This window comes from Phaethon lepturus, unplaced genomic scaffold (assembly GCF_000687285.1).
Source record: "Phaethon lepturus isolate BGI_N335 unplaced genomic scaffold, ASM68728v1 scaffold14249, whole genome shotgun sequence".
Lineage (NCBI taxonomy): Eukaryota > Metazoa > Chordata > Aves > Phaethontiformes > Phaethontidae > Phaethon > Phaethon lepturus.
The window spans coordinates 47,687-66,985 of record NW_010564364.1 but is presented as its reverse complement, the minus strand read 5'-3'; the positions used below and the strand labels follow the sequence as shown (position 1 = coordinate 66,985).

The 19,299-nt window shown below is 46.0% G+C and overlaps 1 protein-coding gene across 1 annotated transcript in view; it reads right to left on the bottom strand.

Moving 5' to 3' along the window:
- Positions 1-349: 349 nt before the first annotated feature.
- LOC104626840 (tetraspanin-15-like) overlaps positions 350-19,299 on the bottom strand; it is a 44,378-nt gene continuing 25,428 nt past the window's right edge. Inside the window, exons 5-8 of the mRNA XM_010294864.1 lie at positions 16,090-16,203; positions 11,204-11,257; positions 10,527-10,643; positions 350-601 (exon numbers count right to left, since the gene is read on the bottom strand). Of these exons, the coding sequence (XP_010293166.1) occupies positions 350-601; positions 10,527-10,643; positions 11,204-11,257; positions 16,090-16,203 (537 nt within the window). The remainder of the gene's footprint in view (positions 602-10,526; positions 10,644-11,203; positions 11,258-16,089; positions 16,204-19,299) is intronic.

Below are 19,299 nucleotides of genomic sequence, written 5' to 3'. Positions count from 1 at the left end.
GCGCAATGACGACGGTGCCAGTCCCCTCCGCGATGGCCCGACTGGTGTGCAGCGAGTGGAAGCGACTTTGCAAAACGCAACGGAAGTTACATTTATTGTGTAAAAAACCCCCCTCAAACCCCAATAAGGACATGTACAAACGCTTCAAAACGCCAAAGTAGTAAAAGGACCCCAGGGAGCTCATGTGCCCACACAGTGCGTTGCGCTTTTTATAACCTTCCAGTGTTACTTTACAGCTTCTCCCAAAGTATCTCCTGAACCAGAGAAGATAAATCACATTATTTCCATGTTCAACATCCGCCGCCTCCCTAAGAGCTTTGCTCCGAGCTGCCTTTCAGTCCTTCACCTTTCAGTCCACCACCTGCCACACTTTGCTGTGGCAAATGGCGCCTTCCTCCTCCTCGTCTTCCTCATCCTCAGCATTGACGGGAATGTAGCCCCCTTCCTTGGGCAAGCACCAGCACCAGCCAGCGCCGCTCAGGTCCACCGCCCCGAAGCTGAAATCCCGCATCTCCAGGATCTTGAAGTCAACGGTGTCCAGCTTGGAGTAGATGTCATTGAGCTTTTGCCAATACAGCCAAGCCATCACGAGGCCAATCACCTGCAAAATACGAGCGTTAAAACCACTATAGTCATGCAAACCCTTCCTGAAGGTCTTCTCCTGCAAGGGATGCTGTCACCCGAACTTCCAGACCTGGCCACGAGACAAGAGAGGACAATACCCAGTAAAATCTTCTGCCAAAGCAACAGGCTCGTTGTTAAACCCATTGATGGCCACGTCCCTCTCATGACCCCCCACATCAGCCCTGACAGAGGGATGTGGTTTACCTGGACGTCACCGTGAGCATTGCAAAGAGGCAGAGGTCCAGGCTCTTGCTAAAATTAAGATTAAGATAAATAATTAAGATAAAATTAAGATATTGCTGCAAGCCTGGTGCCACCCAGGTTGTTTCCCATTTCCCCGCTGGCTGTCAGGAAATAAAAAATACGCTTTATATCTTTAGGAAAAGGAAGGAGAAAAAAAAAAAGGCATTTTTATCAGCACAAGATTTCAAGCACACCGCTTTGATTCCACCTGACGTTTCCCGTGCGGTGCTACGCTGCGGCGTCTACGAACACTGGGCGATAAGCCTTCGCGAGGAGCTATTTGCAGACCAGACGCCGATGAGGGGCACGGTGGTGATCAGAGCGCTTTCAGCGCAGATTGCATGGTTTCTACTAATCCTTTGCCCACCTTGACTACTGATCCTTATAAATAAGGTTTATTCTCTATAAGCTCCAAATGCTTCGGGATATTGCAGGGGTTGGCACCGGGACACGAACAGTGCAGCTTTATAGGTCTTTTCAATGCACGAGAGGGGATGGAGACGGGCCAGACCAACTTGAGCCTCAGGGCTTTCCCTCTCATTTTCGAGGCCAGTAGTTAACCAATTTTTCTGCATAACCATTCCTTGCAACAAAGAGTCAATAAATAACCCAGCTGCACCCGTACCATCCATCAGCTGGAATCACCTGCACTATTGGTTTTGGAGCTGAAAAATGTTATTAATCATTTCCCTGGGTCCTAATCGATCCATTAAATAGTCTGGAAAGTGGGAACATTAAGAGAAAGATAAATGGGGATAAGAGCAAAGGGTTGCAACGCATCTTAAATTAGGGACCATTTTATCCCGCCGTGGAAAGGGAAACGTGTTTGCCCAGAGGAGGCTGCAGAAAACAGCAGGGAAAAAGCAAATCAGGTAAGTGTCACCCAGCGAGCTGAAAGCAAACAGGCAAACACAAACATCACCAGGGTTTTTATTAATCTGCCTTTCAGAGATGCAGAAATACCCCGCCATCCACACGATGCACAGAAGGCGCCCCAAAACAGCTCAGTATTTATTTTTCCCTCCCAAATTCCCCTGGAGGTGGATCCCCGGGGGACCCCCTGCGTCGACAGCTCTTCCTTCTACAAGTCAGAAGCAGCGGAAGACAATGCCCCTTGAGATGCTCTCCCAACACGGAGAGCCCTTCCTTCAAGTCTTCAGTTGGAGCTTGCCCCGTTCCCACCTTCCTAATTGCACCTACCAACCCTCCAGGAGCATCCCACTTATCTGATGTTCCACCTAATTACTGATAATACGATTAATCACCAAAAGGACGGATGAGGTGCTGGAGGCTGCTGCGTTCTTGCGGCTAGCAGGGCTTTCCTGATTGCGGGAATTACAGAAAAGCTGGATTCGTGCCTTTAGGGTTCTATGCTGCGAAAGACAACTGCAGATGCTGAAAGAAAAACTGAAGTCTGGAAACATCTCAGCATCTCCTTTTGTTATCCAAATGGCCTGAAATCAGGTTATTTTACAGCCCCGGTAATTTTTGTGCCTGTATCTGCGTAGCTCCCTGCTGCCCTCAAAATATTCGCTGCTGCGCTGCGTGTTATATATCTGTCTCAGCAGGCAACTCCTTCCCAACTACTCTACGGAATGATTTCAGCCTGGGTACGGAGACAGCATTCATCTCTGGCTCAAACCGTGCAAGACGCATTCGCTCCCCGAGAACGTGCGCGGGACCAAAATTGGGCTGTGCAACCTCGCGGTCACCAGGGATGGACCTCGCTTTGGGCGAAGCAAAAATAGCAAAACCAAGGGCTTTGTCATGAAAACGCCAGCTGGGTTCCTGCTCTCCTATCCCGTATCCATCCCCTCTTTTGTCCACAAAAGCTGCAGGAACCTCCAGGCAGGGATGCAGGAGGCCAAGGCTGGTTGGACGATGCTTGGAGATGGCTCCGTCTCTCCATGAACTGTAGGGAGAGCCCGGAACAACCGCTCCCACGCGGATCCGGATAATAAGATTGTGCTAATCCATTTTCAACAGCAGAGCCTTTAAGGATTTTAAAAGTTTTGAAATAAATGTAAATGTATGTCAAGCTTTAGCATTATTTACTTCTATTAGCGTGTCATCACTGGGCAGATTAAAATCCCATTGCTGATAGAGTGAAAGGACCAAGCAAGAAAAACCCTTTGAAATGACAAATTTTAAGGCAAGCATGTCATTTTTTCCTCCCTAAACCAAAGAGTAATTCAGAAAAGATTTGTGTTTACAATAAATTTAATGCAAATTAATCCAATCCTGCAAAACCAGCCAGGTTTGGGGACATCACCTCCTCCCGACGGCGATGCGACATCCAAGGTACCGCAGGACGCAGCGTCTCAGTTAAACTGGAGGTTTCTTGAACGGAATAAAATTACCCCAAGTTCTCAATCAGCAGTCTGCATCCCACAGCCTTCGCTCTCCTCTGAGTTATAAACCAACTTCCATTCCAGCTCGCCTCTAAATATCCTCTTTCACTTAATGAAAACAGAAGAAGCTGTCAGGAATATAGATGCATTCAATATCGCCGGCACCGAGGGCAACATGTTTTCCAGAAGTAAAGGGACTTCTAACGTGAGCACTGATTTTATTGCACGGCAATATGAAGGAAGGCGTTATTGCAAAGGACCACGTTAACAAAATGAATCAAGTACGAGGCTAAAGAAATTAAAAAGCTGCGTTTCTCCCCGACTTCCCCTCCCCGTGATGGTAATCACCAGCGAGTGAGGGGAGAACTGCTTGGGGGTTACTGCTTGAGGGTCATTTAAAGTTAGAAAATTGCCCGTTTTTCCTGGCTGGCATTCAGCAAAGCACAGAAACCACCGCTGCCTCGGGAGGTCTCTGGTCTGCCACGCTCCCCATTTTTGCCGGGGGATTTAAATGCGCAGGGTTTGCACGGGGGTACGAGATCATTGAGTAGCTGCTCTTACAGTATCCAAGAGCGATTGCGTACACAAAATAAAACCGAAGACCTTCGCACATCGAGAGAATCAATAAAGCATGCAGACCCACCGGGAAGTCACAATATGATACGTATATATATATAATTTTTGCAACGATATTGCAATAGCAATTGCACTATATATATTGCAAGCTGCATTGCTAATGTTGTTTGTAATTTCACAGAATCACAGAATCACTAAGGTTGGAAAGGACCTTCAAGATCATCAAGTCCAACCATCAACCCAACACCCCCATGCCCACTAAACCATGTCTCGAAGCGCCACATCCACACGTTTTTTGAACACCTCCAGTGATGGTGACTCCACCACCTCCCTGGGCAGCCTGTGCCAATGCTTGACCACCCTCTCGGTGAAGACATTTTTCCTAATCTCCAATCTAAACCTCCCCTGGCGCAGCTGGAGGCCGTTTCCTCTCATCCTGTCGCTGGTTACTGGGGAGAAGAGACCAACCCCCACCTCACCACAACCCCCTTTCAGGCAGTTGTAGAGAGCGATGAGGGCTCCCCTCAGCCTCCTCTTCTCCAGACTGAACACCCCCAGTTCCCTCAGCCGCTCCTCATCAGACTTGTGCTCCAGACCCCTCCCCAGCTCCATCGCCCTTCTCTGGACACGCTCCAGCACCTCAACGCCCTTCTTGTCGTGAGGGGCCCAACACTGAACACAGGATCAGGGGCACGATCCCTGCCCGGCTCCTGCTGGCCACACCATTGCCGATACAGGCCAGGACGCTGTTGGCCTTCCTGGCCACCTGGGCACACTGCCAGCTCATACTGGTGGCACCCAAAGTCAGGGGTGCCCCGTGGTGACAGCTATGGAGAAAACCACCCTGCAGATGACGTTATTTGAGAATTACTGCCGCGCTGCCCCAGCCAGACGCAGGAGGGAAGCGTGCAAAGGCTTGCACGCGCACATCCTTCTTGCATCCTTCCCTTCGCACGTGTTTTCCTCCCCGCTGCGGCACGCTGCCCACCTCGAGCACAAATCCAAAAGGGAAACTTTGCCAAGCCAAAGCGTCACTATTAAAAGCAACGAAAATCCCTGTGGCCATGCAGATACCTGGATTATTATATTTTAACCCATTAAGCACACGGTGTTGCACCAGGAAGGAGATATGCTGGGTGTTTGGGGTTTTTTTGTTTTGTGTTGTTTTTTTAAGAAGAAGTTAAATATCTAAAATTTAGCCGTAAATTCTCCCATCCAACCCATCCAAGAAGCTAAAGGAAATTCATGTCCATCAGAGAGAAAAAAAATAAGCACTCCAAAGCACAAATCCTCAGGGATTTTGTCTCGGACTCCCAGGGGCCAGCTAGGAGGATGGGAAAATATTCACCACTTGCAGCTTTTCATATCCTCCCGTGCTGCTTAATCAAACCCCTAATTTGTATTTCTCCTGTCCCCGGGAGTCCCTGGGAGACGGACCTCCCTGCCCCAGCAAAGCCATGCAGGGACACACAGCCAGGCAACTGGTCTTTCTCTCCACTTGCAGGGAAGATAATCAGATTTATTTTCCCATTTTAAACCCAAATTATAAATGCTCATTTAATCCCAGAATGTTCCCATGGGTATCTGCAAGTCCCTGCTACAGGAAGAGTTTTTCTCTATGCAAAACAGGAAAAGCTCAAAAAACAAATTAAAACCCCCGTTATTTTGTTCCTGAACTTGCAATTATTTCTAGCCAACTTAGAACAGTGACACTAATTATAACTGGGTGCTGTATCGTGATTAAGCTATGGGTGTTGGCCCGTCTGGCTGAGCAAGGACACCGTGCTGCTTCTGTTCCTAACTCATCACTCCAGAAATGAAATAGTTATCGCCCCTGACACAGCAAACGTCTCACTTGATCCACGGCTATTACTCCAAGGCATGAAGAGTCATCTTTATATTACAAGAGATATCCAGATAGATTGGAAATACATGGTCTGGTGGTTTCAGCGCCTGTTCTCCGCTCTTTTTTTGTGATGGCAGCAAAGCATCTTGGTTCTCCAGCACAATCCGTCTCAGATAAACCCTAATATTGCACTTCTTGGGATCAACGTTTCTCTCTCCTTCAAAGCCCAAAGCCCTCTTCCCCCTTGGAGCTGCCAGCAGCCAACGAAGACTTTTTTAAAACAATTTCAAACAAGACAGCATCGATCCTAATTGCCAAATTCCTGCCAACATCACAAGACCCAAATTAGATTAATATGGAAGTTTGGGATACTTTAACGCAACTAATGGTTATTCCTTCTCTTCCAGCACTTGAGGAAGTTAAATATACACAAGTACTTGGGGCTACGCTCCAATTTCTGTGGTTCTGGTCCAGTGCAGAGCCTTCTGCTAGGCATAAGCCACGTATTTCTGTCTCCCATGTAGGTGCCGTAAGATTTATTACGAGGTTTTTTTGGTGCTCAGCTCCATCCTTGCCAAACCCCAGCTTTGCTCGCTGTCTCGTAGCAGCTCCGCTTTTTCTCTTGGATTAAACGGTTTTGCATTAGGAATAGGTCTCAATGGGGCTGACATGGCCGAAATCTAATTGCAATATCCTCCTCACTGGGAAACGCTCGCTTGGCAAAAGGAAGCAGGCTCAGAGTCAGGAACGTTTTTGGAACAAAGAAAGAAAGGGCTCAAACGCTCATTTTCACATTATTGTACAAGAAAAAGGTCTGGAAAACCACAGCTGCTTTCCCTTCGGGGTGTGCATATGTATGTGTGCACGTGCATGATTGGTGGTGTGGTTCGGGGTGGAAAGGTTGCACTTTGGGCTCTTGCAGAGCACTCGAAAGGAGCTCAGCTCCTCCAGTCGCGTTTTCCTGGGCAATCAAACATGCAAGGCTCAATTTGACTTTTGCTTAACAAGGGAAAAAATTAAGGATGCAAAATAGCAACAAAATGATGCTCAAGAGCCCTTGCAGGGCGACCGCATGATTAACCACATCCCGCTGCATCACGGTCCCGACAAAACCAACTCTGGCCATGGAGAAAATAATTCATCAGCTCAACGAGGGTCTTCTGCAAGCAAAATTTTCTGCGAGAAACCCCTTTTCCCTGCAAACATCACCGGCTGCTACACAGGCATGTGCCCGGCTCCGGAGGTCCTTGCCCACTGGGGCGGCTGTAAAGCTGGATCATGCTAAATAGAGGAGTTGAATCATTTCAAGCTTTCCCAGAGCTAATCAAGTAAAAGGCAAGCATTTATCTTTTATTGGTTTTTCCTTCCATAAATTGATATTTATAGACCAGGCTCTCGTAGAGGTCATGGACTGCAGATGGAAAAATCCTTTTTATTCCCCTTTTCTACTACATTAAGCACGCGTCAGCCGCTTGAGAATATACCGCCTTCCAGCCCCTGGAGCAACTTAGATATTAAAAAGCAAACAAATACAAATTAATCTTGCAAAGAAAAAGGGAACTTTGGCAAAACAAGGCCCTTTACACAAGGAAACATTTAACATCACTGTCACCAAGAGATGAATACGCCAACTTGCAAAATGCCCGTTGCAAGTCTAATGCTGCATTTTTGAGGATTGAAATAGTTGATCTTCTGGATTTATACTCTTAGGAGGGAACATCTACCTCTACACTGACGCCCTATTATTCTGTAGCTGCTCCCAATGTAGAGCGTTGGAGACTGATGAAATATCAAAGTGAAACAGAGGTAGCAACAATTTACCGCAAGTCAGCTGTGCCGCAGAGTCGATAGGTATTAACCCTTGGCAGCGACCTTTCAGAGATCCTTTTTCTTTTTCATTGGACTTGTGCCACTTTCTGCTTCTTTAGGATGGAGAAAAAGGGGTTGGAGAGCTTTTTTATGTGCTTGTTTCTACCTTATTACAGTCTTCATTTTGCTAAGGAGGATGAAATACCATCAGAAAGCATCCCCCACAAAGACACAGGAACGGAAAAGGTGGGGATGCTTTTCCTGAGGTCAATATAAAAGCTGCCGAAAGAGCACCTGGGCATGGCAAAGGGGAAAGAGCAATGCACGAGGTTATTTGGCTTATTTTAACTACAAACGTGTTTTATGCACCCTGTAAACTCCTTGGATAATCTTGCTAGAGGCGGGGAAGGTAGGGATGCAGCCAGTAGAAAAAAAACTTACACGCTTCGCCACACCTGCTGAAAGATCTGGAGTTGCTTCATAATTAAACACAACTAGTACAAGGCCACGACGTGAATTTACCGTTGACTGCCAGCGACTAAATTAAAACGTCTTTTTGAGAGCGATATGAAATGCATCATGGTGTGGCCTCAGTCTGCAGCTTGGCTGAGAAGGGCAAGGAGATGGGATTGTTACTGGAGAGTGAAACATAGGAAAAAATAAAAAGAGAATTAAAGGTACTCTGCAAAGGCAGAAATATAACTGAGTTGCTGCATTTATGCTTCGCTCTGAATGAAGACAAATGAAGACAACCGCTTCCCCACTCCTCAAATTCTCCCACTGCTTGATGGCTTACTTAAAACGGGCAGAGACTTCCATGATTTAAGAGCAATCATAAAATTACAAACTCCCTCTGCCTTGCAGCGGCCGGGAGAGAGGCTGGCTGCCACGCAGCGACATACTCAGGCAGGATTTTTCCCTGTCTCCTCACCCATTCGATCAGTTCAACACCCAACAGGACCCAGCAGATCTACAGCTTTCCCCAAACCCAATTAGACAGATGCCCGCACACGTGCGAAAGCAAAGCCAGGCAGCCTGCCCTGTGCCCTTGGCCTCTCGCACAGATATTTGGGGAAAGGCAGAGAAAAACCAAAAATTCAATAACTTCCTGCATGATGGAAAGCCAAAATTTGATAGTTTCCCACACCTGAGCACCATGGAAAGACAACGCTGAGAGCAATAATGGCCAACTCTCCGTGGGCGCTCTACATCAGCCAAAATTTTTCTTGGGTCTTTCTGTCTGCACAAAAAGAGCCAGTTGCTTACCCCAAATCCAAGTACAAATCTTAGACACTCAGATGTGATGAACATCAGCCGAATTCAAATCCCCAAACTTTGAGGCCTCGAGCTGCTCATCATCACAGATGAGGCTGAAGGAAGGGCAATACCAAAGTATTGAGGAAAACTGGGCAAAACCCAAAGCTTCATTTGGGCTGTGGATCACGGTCCCAACCTTCTCCCCAGCATCCTGCAAGTTTTCCACCAAGGTGGTTTGCAACTCCATAGTGAGGCATGTGTCCTGTGCGTGACAAATAGCCAAGGGCCAAAGGTGGGACAGGTCAATACGATTACTCTCCCCAAACTTCAAGGCACTGTCACTTCCCCATGTCAGCGGCACCACCCCCTTTCCTCTTGGATCAGCAATCCAAGTACAATATCCTCACCCCAGCTTTCTGCTGGCAGCTGCTGGGAATGAAGCTGTTTCTGGGCTGACAGCTCCTGGCAACACAGATGGCCATTTACAACTTAATTCCCTCCAAAACTTGACAGAATCAAATCCGATTTATATTTAAAAACCTGGAAATCATGAGCAGATGGGAAGAACGAGGTTCTTCATCTGAAGAGCATTTAACGGCACGTCAGAAAAATCACAACGCTTGCTCAAAAGCACTTGATATTCATCAAGGCTCAGCAATCCTTATTGCCATCTCTGGTTTTTCTCCCCATCCTTCCCAGTTAAGAGCATCATGTTGGCAGGTTAATGGGTAACGCAACAGGCGGCTCCTGTAATGGGCTCTCGACATCCTGTGAGGCAGATGGAAGCGGTCGCCTCTGTTACGGCACTTTCTTGCCCCATTTTTGTGCCCCTTGCGGTAGCACAGCAGAAGTCCATTGCTCATTTGCATGCTTTGGAGAAAGCACTTTAGAAACGTGGAGCATCACAGCTAGGATTGGGCACAAACTGCTCCCCCATTTCGGTTTTATATTTGGACCATCTGCGAGCTCAAGAGGAAAGTCCATCCTTTGAAAAATTAGCTCAAGGCGCCACATATTTCCCCAACAGCTTCTGCTTTATTCAACCACTATTCTACCTTTCACTGCAAGCAGAAACACATAAAAAATTAAAATAATTTCATTCCCGTTTAGATAAAACCCCATATCTGGAAAGTGTCACCAAATACCTCCAGCAGCAAACCCAGCCTTACATCCAATGAGATAAAAAGAAAGCTTTTGCTTGTGAGCCTCGAAAGGAATCAAAAAAGGATCAAATCAACACTACATCATCGAAGTTTTGTCACAAATAATTCTGGATGGACCTAAGAGAGATGTTCACCTTCTTGCTAGCACAGTGCCAACAGTGTTGCAAAGGGGTAGCCCCAGCTGCAACCTAAAATTTCTCTCTGTATCGAGCATCTGTGATGAAGAGCTTAATTACCTGTGCTGGAAAGTTGCTTGGATTCTCAGACATCATTAATGGGAAATGGATTTCATGAGGCATGGCAAATCCTGCTAAATTTATGATTATGGTTTATTTTGGTTAATATTTACACTCCATTTGAAAAGAGCTGTAAAAACAAATATAAAAGGATTTGCTGTGCTAATATATGCGTGCCTTGCTTTTAGATGCTATTACTGGATCAACAATTAGATTTCAGGAGTGCGTTACGAGACAGCCAGCACTGCAGTCGTAAACAGTTAATTTTGCTAAGGATGCTCTAGAAAGCGCTGTGATGTTTGCAGCCCAAGACACAAATCTCAGATGTAAACGGAGGGAAAAAATAACTAAAAATTAATTATTTTCCTCCTCCAGCACAGTGAAAGAAGCCAAGAGGATGCCGACCAGATCCACCACGTACCTGTGGAAGCAGCAAGGAGAAAACGATGCCCAAAGTGGCCTCGAAGTTGTCTTTGAGCCAGAGCCCGACGGCGTGGATGCAGCCTCGCACGTGGATGACGCTGAGCAGCTCCAGGCGCTGGAAGAAGAGTGAAGAGAAGCATCATGGTTTTCAGGGAGATGTTGGGTTTGTGGGGAAATGTTATTTCCTGTGTTTGCTCCTTCTTGAAAGCAAAGGAGGGGCATGAGAAGTGTCTGGGAACTGATCTCTTGGATTGGACTGCATTTTCTTGCCAAAAAACTGTCCCTGGGAGCTACGGACCATATGCACAGAGAGACTGCAGATCTCTGCTGCGATATAGCCCCGTGGTCACCCCCGAAGGCCTCAAGATCAACTTCTCTCCTACCACCAAGGCTCAAAACACAACTCGGGACCAGCATTTCCTGGAGCTGATCCAGAAAGGTCACGCCAAAACCTACAGGGACTACCCAAACATGTCACGAGCCTGCCCGTGCTGTGTGAGCCTGAGCAACATCCCCGAGATGCCAGAGAAAAGCAATGAAAATTAATTTATACACAGCTGCAGTATCAGCCATCCTTGGTGGGAAGAGCTTACCTGCAGATAACTGTTTTGGTTTAGGGGGTTTGGGGAAGGAGAAGCAAATCGCGTTCGTGCGAAGGAAAAAAGCCAACATTACCTCTTTATCAAGCGTCCTGTATCCACACAGGGTGTTAATGACTTCCCCAGGGACCTGAGAACAGAAAATTGGTGAACAGACTTAGCTTGGAGGAAACCAAAAGGGGAAATACAAGAAATAAGAATAAAAAATAAGACATAGAAGAGCTCGCCCAGTTGCCTCAACCATTCAGCGTAGCACAAGCCAAGCAGCAACCCTCAAACCTTGCTTTGCTACCGCGGGCTCCTTTTTGCCCAAATGCAATGCTGAAACTGCACGTTGCCGGTAAGTTCTTGGGTTTTTTAATTATTTTTTTTAAATCTACTTTTCTCTCTGGCTTCTGCTGTTACAGAGGATGCTCAGATTCCCCCAAAGCTTCTCCAGTGCTCTGAGCCGGGACGACCTCCATGTCATGCGAGCATTTAGCAAAGAAGCTCTTTCAAAACGTTCCCTCAATTTTCTCCTTGTTTAATTCCAGACACCACTTCTAACACCTTCAGTCATGTCTCTCCTTCATAATAATGGGAATTTCACAGGGATTAAATGTATTGGACTCTCCAGAAATCAAGGGGGATAATTTCCCCAAAATCTTCCACCACTCAGAGGAGAAAAGTAAGGATGTTAGACATCACCAAGGCTTACATCTCTTGTTGGCCAACAACAATGTGTCAAGAGCTACAGCTAATGAGAGAAATCCCTGCCAAACACTGCTATTCAGGACCTTTATAAAATAAAATCAAACTTAATTCCTCTGCTTCTGTCAGGATGGAAAGTGCTACATTTTGGGTTACAAAACTGATTTTTGCTCATCCCAAAAAAAGCAAAGCCAGAGAGTAGCTCCGGCACATCCTGAGCTAGTTGGGTACTTTGCGCCTCTCCAGATTGATCTTCTGATGGGCTTTTTTGGCTTGTTTCATGGATCAAACAGCAGCTTCCGTAACACCACGTATTTCTAAAGGGGCCTTGTGCCCATAAAATAATAACGTGCTGAAATTATTACGCTTTCAGAAAGATGGCTTTGACAACCAGTAAAAGCTCCTGGACAAGAAAACAAAAACATCCCGTGCTTTGGAGGCACAGAGATGAAAAAGCGAAATGTGCACATTTAGGTGTAAATTATGCTTTCCCGCAAGACGCAGCACAAAAGAAATGTGCACCTCTGGACAGACTCCAGACGTAAAGCTGCAGCTTGTTCCTCCTGTAATTGGCAGGGAAATTATTCCAGCGCTACCCTACCAAGAGCTTCTGTACCTACCACATTACTCACAGTGCTACCAAAAATCCCATCTCTCATTGCTTCAAGACACTATTTACAAACTGGGCATAGTTACGGAGACTAATTAGTCCCCGTGCATATGAAAGACTTGTAGGGAAATCTGGAGATTAGCAGCAAAGCACCCATCAGCATCGCTGAGAGAGATCTCATCCAGGGCTGGGACCATGAAATGGGAAGCCCTCAGCATAAGGGGAGTCTGTAACGCTCTTAAGGTAAATGCTGTCACCTATAGTGGCATAAAGGAACCTGTACATGACCAAGGATCTGTCTATTTGGTTTACATTAAAAAACATAAACCATTTTTTGGATAGCTTTCAGTTGTCCTTGCTTTTCAGACTCATTTTTGTGGACATCATGGGATCCTTGCTGGTGAAACACCATTGCTTTCCATCAGGCTCATCGTTTGAAGGCATCTGGCTACGGCACAAATTCATCACCACTTTTCTTCCTTCTTGTGTTAAATAGCCAAGGGCTTCTCAGTTGTCTCCAGTCCTGCCCGTCTGCTTGAGTAATTTCCTCAACACCTTGTATTTGAGAGAAACGTGGAAGACAGAAAAGTGAGGTTTTAGCCTTGACTGACTTCTGTCAAGGTCTTGCATGGAAGAGAAGGTCAGAGCTGAGTTGAAATTTCTAACACAAAACCAGGCAGAAGGCCTTCTTCGTCCAGAATGCATTCTGATGCCTTCAGGGATCACAAAAGAGCAACACGCACAGACATTTAAAACCCACCGAGGGCAGAAGACAGCAATCCTTGCACTTCTTATTTAATCAGCTGCTTTCCTCTCGAAAATCAGTGCCAAATGTGACACTTGACAAGGGGTTTGGAGACACTGCGCTTTGCAGAGGCACAACTATGCTGCAGCTTCCCGGGAGAAGGCACAAGTGCCTTGGAGAACCATTTAGAAAAGCACTTAGAGATGAGGATCCAGTCTCAAACCCTCAGGTAGGTGTGTACTTGCCCATTCCTTCTTCCCAGGAAGACTTGAAGGTCTATGACCTCAGAGATGAGACTCTTCAAAATAGCCAGGGCATTTTTGGAGGATGTCTGCTCTCATTAATGCAACTCAGCCTGCCCTGGAAGATGCCCCAGGGGATGCAACACAAAGCTTTTGGAGGGTCTTGTAATACAAAAAGAATTTTCTTGGAAAACAGGATGCTTTTATGGTTGTATTTAATGACAAGTTGAAAACATGTTGCAACCAAACCCCTAATCCGTGTTTTGCGCTCCTTTGTTCAGACGAGATCGCTCCTAACATCTTTTGTTCTTTCCACAATATTACATTTCCAAATGACCTCTTCTGGTACCTCTCTACTTAAATCTTGAAGGTCCTCTAAGACAAAAGGATGCTTCGCTCTCCACTGTTCAGTCATGACGGCACAAATAGAGAAGGACACAAGCAAAGACGGGTTTCTTGCCCTACAAACCAGTGGCTTTATAACTGGTTGATAAAAAGGTTATTCACAGAGGAGAGACCATCATATTCATCTCTACCCCACACAGAAGAATTCATACACGTGCCCGGGTGGTCCCTGGTTATCCCTCCAACTGCTGGGCCAATGCTAGAACTTCTCTTCAGCCCTTAAGTAACATATGGTGGTGGAAAGGGTTTTCAGCAGGGCTTGCACGTCGCTAAGACCCAACCAGGTACGGCCAGAATATCACACACAGGTACCTTCTTCATCCCGAGGTACAGAGGTGCTTCTTCCACCTTCTCAGCCCGCAAGGAAAGCCCCCACGACAACTTTGCAATTTCACCTACAAATAGGGATGTGCTGGAGCTTACACAAAATGCAATTATGGGGGGTTCACTCTATTGTTAAAACAAGCTAATAAAAATTTAGTTTATGTCACAGACAGTAAAAAACTCCCAAGGGAGCTGGCTCTTTTAATCCATTTCATGTATTATTGATATTGCATCGGCCTGATTTCTTAACCAAAAGTGCCCTGCAGTGTCAAAAATCAAATCTCTGAAAGAAAGAGGCTACATCTATCCACCTGGTAACTCTTCTCCCCAGGAACAGGTTTCATTTCTCATGGAGATTTAGATGCATTAGTGAGGTCTCGCTTCCCATAAAACTGCTCCGGCTGTCAGAACCACATTCATAGGCTTTAATTCTTGAAAAAAATGTACAGGATTTACCGTGGACTTTCCCTCCCAGGGACTGGCTGCTCCAGTGCTTTGCTAGAGCATCCGCCAGACCCAGCTCATTGCAATGGGAAGCCAAAAAGTTGCCTTGTTTCTTACCCTACTATATTAATCAACTGTGATTTCCTGTATCTCCAACACTGCCTGATGCACTGAGGTCTCTTGTCACCCAAAACTGTGGGGAGTGTAAAAATACTGAAAAATGCACTTGACTCCCTCCAACACATCCTCACTCGTAATACAAAAGGACAACACATGAATTTCTAATTCCATCTTCAGGAACTTTAAGATTCTTAATCAACGCCCTGATTAGACACGACAATTATTTTTGCAGCTGATTTGCATGTCAGACTTCCACTGATAATTAAGACACCTCAGATTTCCCTCTTTTTCCATTAAAAACCCAACAACAATACTAGATTGATGATATATTTTCCTCGTGCAATTCGTAGCGCCTGGGGCACAGCCAGGTTTCAGAGGCAACACCGATACTCCTGATGCTCTGAACCCCAAGGAGGTTTTGCCACCAGGATTATGCCTAGTAAATCCTTTTTAGCAACATTTATAGCATTTCTGGCCACTGAAGCCAGGGATATTTGCACCACTTCTCCGCTGCCTTGGCCCAGCTCCTGGCGTTTTATCCACAGCATGTGTTAGACTGATTGCAATGAGGCGGATGGTTGTATTAAACAAGACGGTGTCAGAGCACTTAGCTTAGTCTCAGCAGAAAAGTGCTGTTTGGGATGTCTTGATTTTCAGCTTTGAAAATCAGCACAGGAGACCCTAATGGCTCTGTAAATCCACTCCCCCCTCTCTCCATCTCCGCTCAACCCAACTCACAGCATGTCGGAAAGGCAGCCTTGCAAGGGCAGTTGCTCACGAGGCTTTTTTTTATTCCATTGCACATGGGTGGGTCTATCCAAATACCTCTCGTGGCCTCATTTGCAGCAAAACCCTCAAAAATCTCCTTGTTAGGAGCAGACGCCAGCAAACGTGATCCCCATATATCGCTAAACCCCGCAGTGGCCGGCTGAGAAACGTGTCCTCTTGGACAGGGAAGCAGAGGACAACAGCTCGTTTGGATCCATGCTGAGATGCAGCCGAGTCCTTTCAAGATGCTCCTGTTTCTTTGCAAAACGATCCTCCAAAACCATTTTATAACACACATTAGGTTGAAAAACAGGAACTCGGCATTTCTAACAACTCCTCGGCATGATACAAATGTGATTAATAGCCCGGTACTTCAGTATTTTTTCTACATTAAAAGAGCAGAGCCTACTAAACTACAGTGTAGCCCATATACATATTTTTTAGTTTCTTCAGCATTTCACGCTGATGCTGTCTCAAACCGCTTTGCAAGGTGGCAATGCAGTTTATAAGAAACCCTATAGCCCGGAAATATGCAGTAATAACCAGCTGGAAGGGCGTGTTTTGTTGAAATATTGACTGAAATAAAGGCACTTTCTGTGCCTTGGTTGCCTTACCTTCCTGACACAGCACGTGTAGGGCACCCCACATGCCAGCGGCCCGCTGCCGTTGCAGGAGTGGTACTGGTTAACCTCCCAGTCTCGGTACTCATCGCCGCCGCAGCAAGAAAACTACAAAAAGAAGAAAAGGAGACATATGCAACTGAACAAACCTTGACATCTCCAGCCCACTAACGCATCTCCCCTCCAGCCTCGCCCTGCATCTCCCACGCCGCTTTGCAGCACCAGCGTTGAGAGCCCCGATTATTTTCTGCTTTCCAGCACCCTAAACACAAAGTTGAAGACACCGTGTAAAAAAAGAAAAGCGGGTGTTTAGCCCCATTTATCCCCATTTTAGAGGTGTGTGGCAGTTACAGAGGCATACACGCGTGTACTGGAGGCATCCTTACTTTCACAAACCCAGGAAAGACCAGGCTCATTCATGTTTCACTGATTTAATTACAGGTGACTAATCCATCCTATTCCCAGGGCACGCAGGAGAGATGGCTTTTTCAGCGCTGTGAATGAATGTATTTCTTGGCTCTTGAAGGCAGCTCAGCTAGTTGGTGCCATTCGACAAAATGCTAATAAGGTTCCGCAGTCTAACAGGGATTTCTCTTCCCGTCAAGTTAAATTAGAGATCAAATGCTACAGCTACAAAGGAAAAAAGCTTCTTTTTTCTTCTGTTCGCACAATGAAAAAAAAAAAAGTTTAATGAAAGTCATTTTCTGTTCTGTGCAGAATAAAAGTGGGCTTATTATATAGAGAGTCATCCCTTCTCTTGGTAAACAAGCTTGAATCTTTACATTCTTCCCCCAGAAAGAAAAGCCTGAAGTGGGCAGGAGAGGTGTGTGTGCTTGATAAGACAGAAAACCCCCAGGTTTTTCCCATTTGTTTAAGGACCACACTCCTCAAGGATCAGTTTTTGAGAGAGGTTTAACCCTGTGAGCATCTGCTCCCCCTCCTGTGATGGGTTGGCAGCAATACTTGGCCAACGGGAGCAGGAAAAGGCATCAGCTCTTGGGGTCTTCGTGGCCTCCTCCCATGCCAAAACAGGCAGATATGGCCAGGAGCAGCCAACCCACAGATTTACAACTATTTTCTAACTTCCTACCTTTAATTCCTCTATTGCTTTTAACCCTACCTGTATCAGTGAGGGAGACCAGCTTGCAAAAGTCACCTAGAAAGAGGGGGAGAAAAACACTGAAAGGGATATTGGCTGTTGCTACCCATTTGATATCCCCATGCTGCAAAGAAGTTTTTTCCATTTGCCTTTATAACCACGCAAAAATTGGTACAAAATCCTTCTAATGAGGCCCACGAGCTGCCGGGAAGCCACTCCGGGGTTTCTTCTCTGCAAAGAGAGGTTTCACCCAAACTACTGTTGTGCCTGGATTTATTTCTCATAAGCTGAGACAGACTTTGGTGTGGGTTTTATTTTCATGCAGGCTCCTGGAGCTCAGAGAAGCATAAGAAGCTGAAAAATCAAAGAGGGCCCATGGAAACGGCCCTGTAGGTCGCATCTGAGGCGCTCTCCATGTTGAGGACCACTCACTGCTGCCACCCATGAGATGCGGGCTCGTTACGGCTAAAACCATCGCCCTCGATGCAACACGCTCGAATGAGCCACGCTGGTGAAAGATGTCTTTAATCTTCCCCAAGAAGAAAGGAGGTTTGCAAGTGCAACACCCTCATCCCTCCCAGCCTTACTTTGAGTTTGGAGCCACTCGGGTTTGAGCAAGACCCGCAGCCCCGGCAGCTCTTTGAAATTCAAATCCTGTGCTCAGCCAAGGGGTTTGAACTCTCCTCTTCCACCTGTACTCAGCAAACCATTAAAAAAAGATAAAGCGAGGAGCGGCAGAGAGCTGCAGTTAGCAACTTGGGGCAAGCCTGGGCTTTTGAGTCATCGTGGTCTCCTGCCTCGCGTCCAGGGGCTGCAAAAGGCAGTAGTTCAGCAACAACGAGTCATAAAAACATGTAAGTATTATTTTCTTTAGGGCAATTTATTTCTGTATCTACTTGCTCACAGGCAGCCAGAGGGAGTAGGTGTTGACAGGTAAATTATTTTTCCTGTCAACCTTATTTGCACCATCATCCTGGTAATGTAAAATATTAATGTCTGGCACTTTGGACCATAATTACTTGTTATTTTTACTGTATGATACTGGCTTAAGGGTGTGAAGGCAGTTGGCTCTAGTTCAAAGCATCGCTTGAGAGAGGGTTTAAACAAAATTCAAATCCTAAGGAGCATAGTGTGGTCTTGCCCGACCTAAATAAGCTGTGTGCCAGCTAACCTATGCATAGACAAGGTTTCTAATAGGGAAAATAGCAAGAAAAACCACTAAATGATGATAACAGGCTGCTCTGAGCTTGTGTTTTATCAAAAAAGCATGTCTGGGTGCAATTCTTCCAGACTGACTGCAAGTTTTCATCCTCTCAAAGTGAACAGGCTGCTCAGGTCCTGTAAAACCGACTTCCCTTCTCTTAAAAGCAGTTATTCCTCTGCGTTGCTTCTCCCTGGTCCTACCCTCAGGAAGCAGCAACTCTGCATTTCAGTCGCCGACATCGCTGCTGTTCCTGGTTTGGAAATCATACGCTAATATAAAAGCTCACAGCAATGAGCTGCATGGTCTTGCAAAGCTTCTCTCGCTACAAAATAAAATGTGCAGATGTTAAAGACTTATCAGCAACACTGTAAGTGACCACAACTTCTATTAGTACAGAGCGAGACTTTGAGAATAAGATCTCCCCCTGAAAACTTTTAATAAAAAGTCAAGTGAAGAAGTAGACAGGAAAATGTTGTAAAAATGGCATGAGATTACATGATAAGTTCCTGATCCTCATTTGTTTGGAGATGGAGAAATCTTTCTGCAAATACATCTGCTTTATCTGGAGATTTGTGGTCTAACCTCCTTGCCAAGGCTTGTTGAGGAAGGCTCCAACATGGACTTTCCGACTGTTCGCGGCAGCATCCATTTATCATTCATACAGAGAGGTCTGAATTACAGCATCTTCTTAGAGAGGTTGGAGTAAAACTTGAAAAAGATTCAGATCTTTCTCAGAATCAGTCGTGCCTTGAGACCTTCAGAGGGCGCCCAGTCTTATTAATGTGCTCGGCTGAGTATCGATGACTCCAAGAGTCAAAAGCGGGGATTTAAGACAAGAGAGGGGAGCATGGAGGGCACCACTGGCGTTAAATTCCAGCTACATCAAAGAATAAGGAGCTTC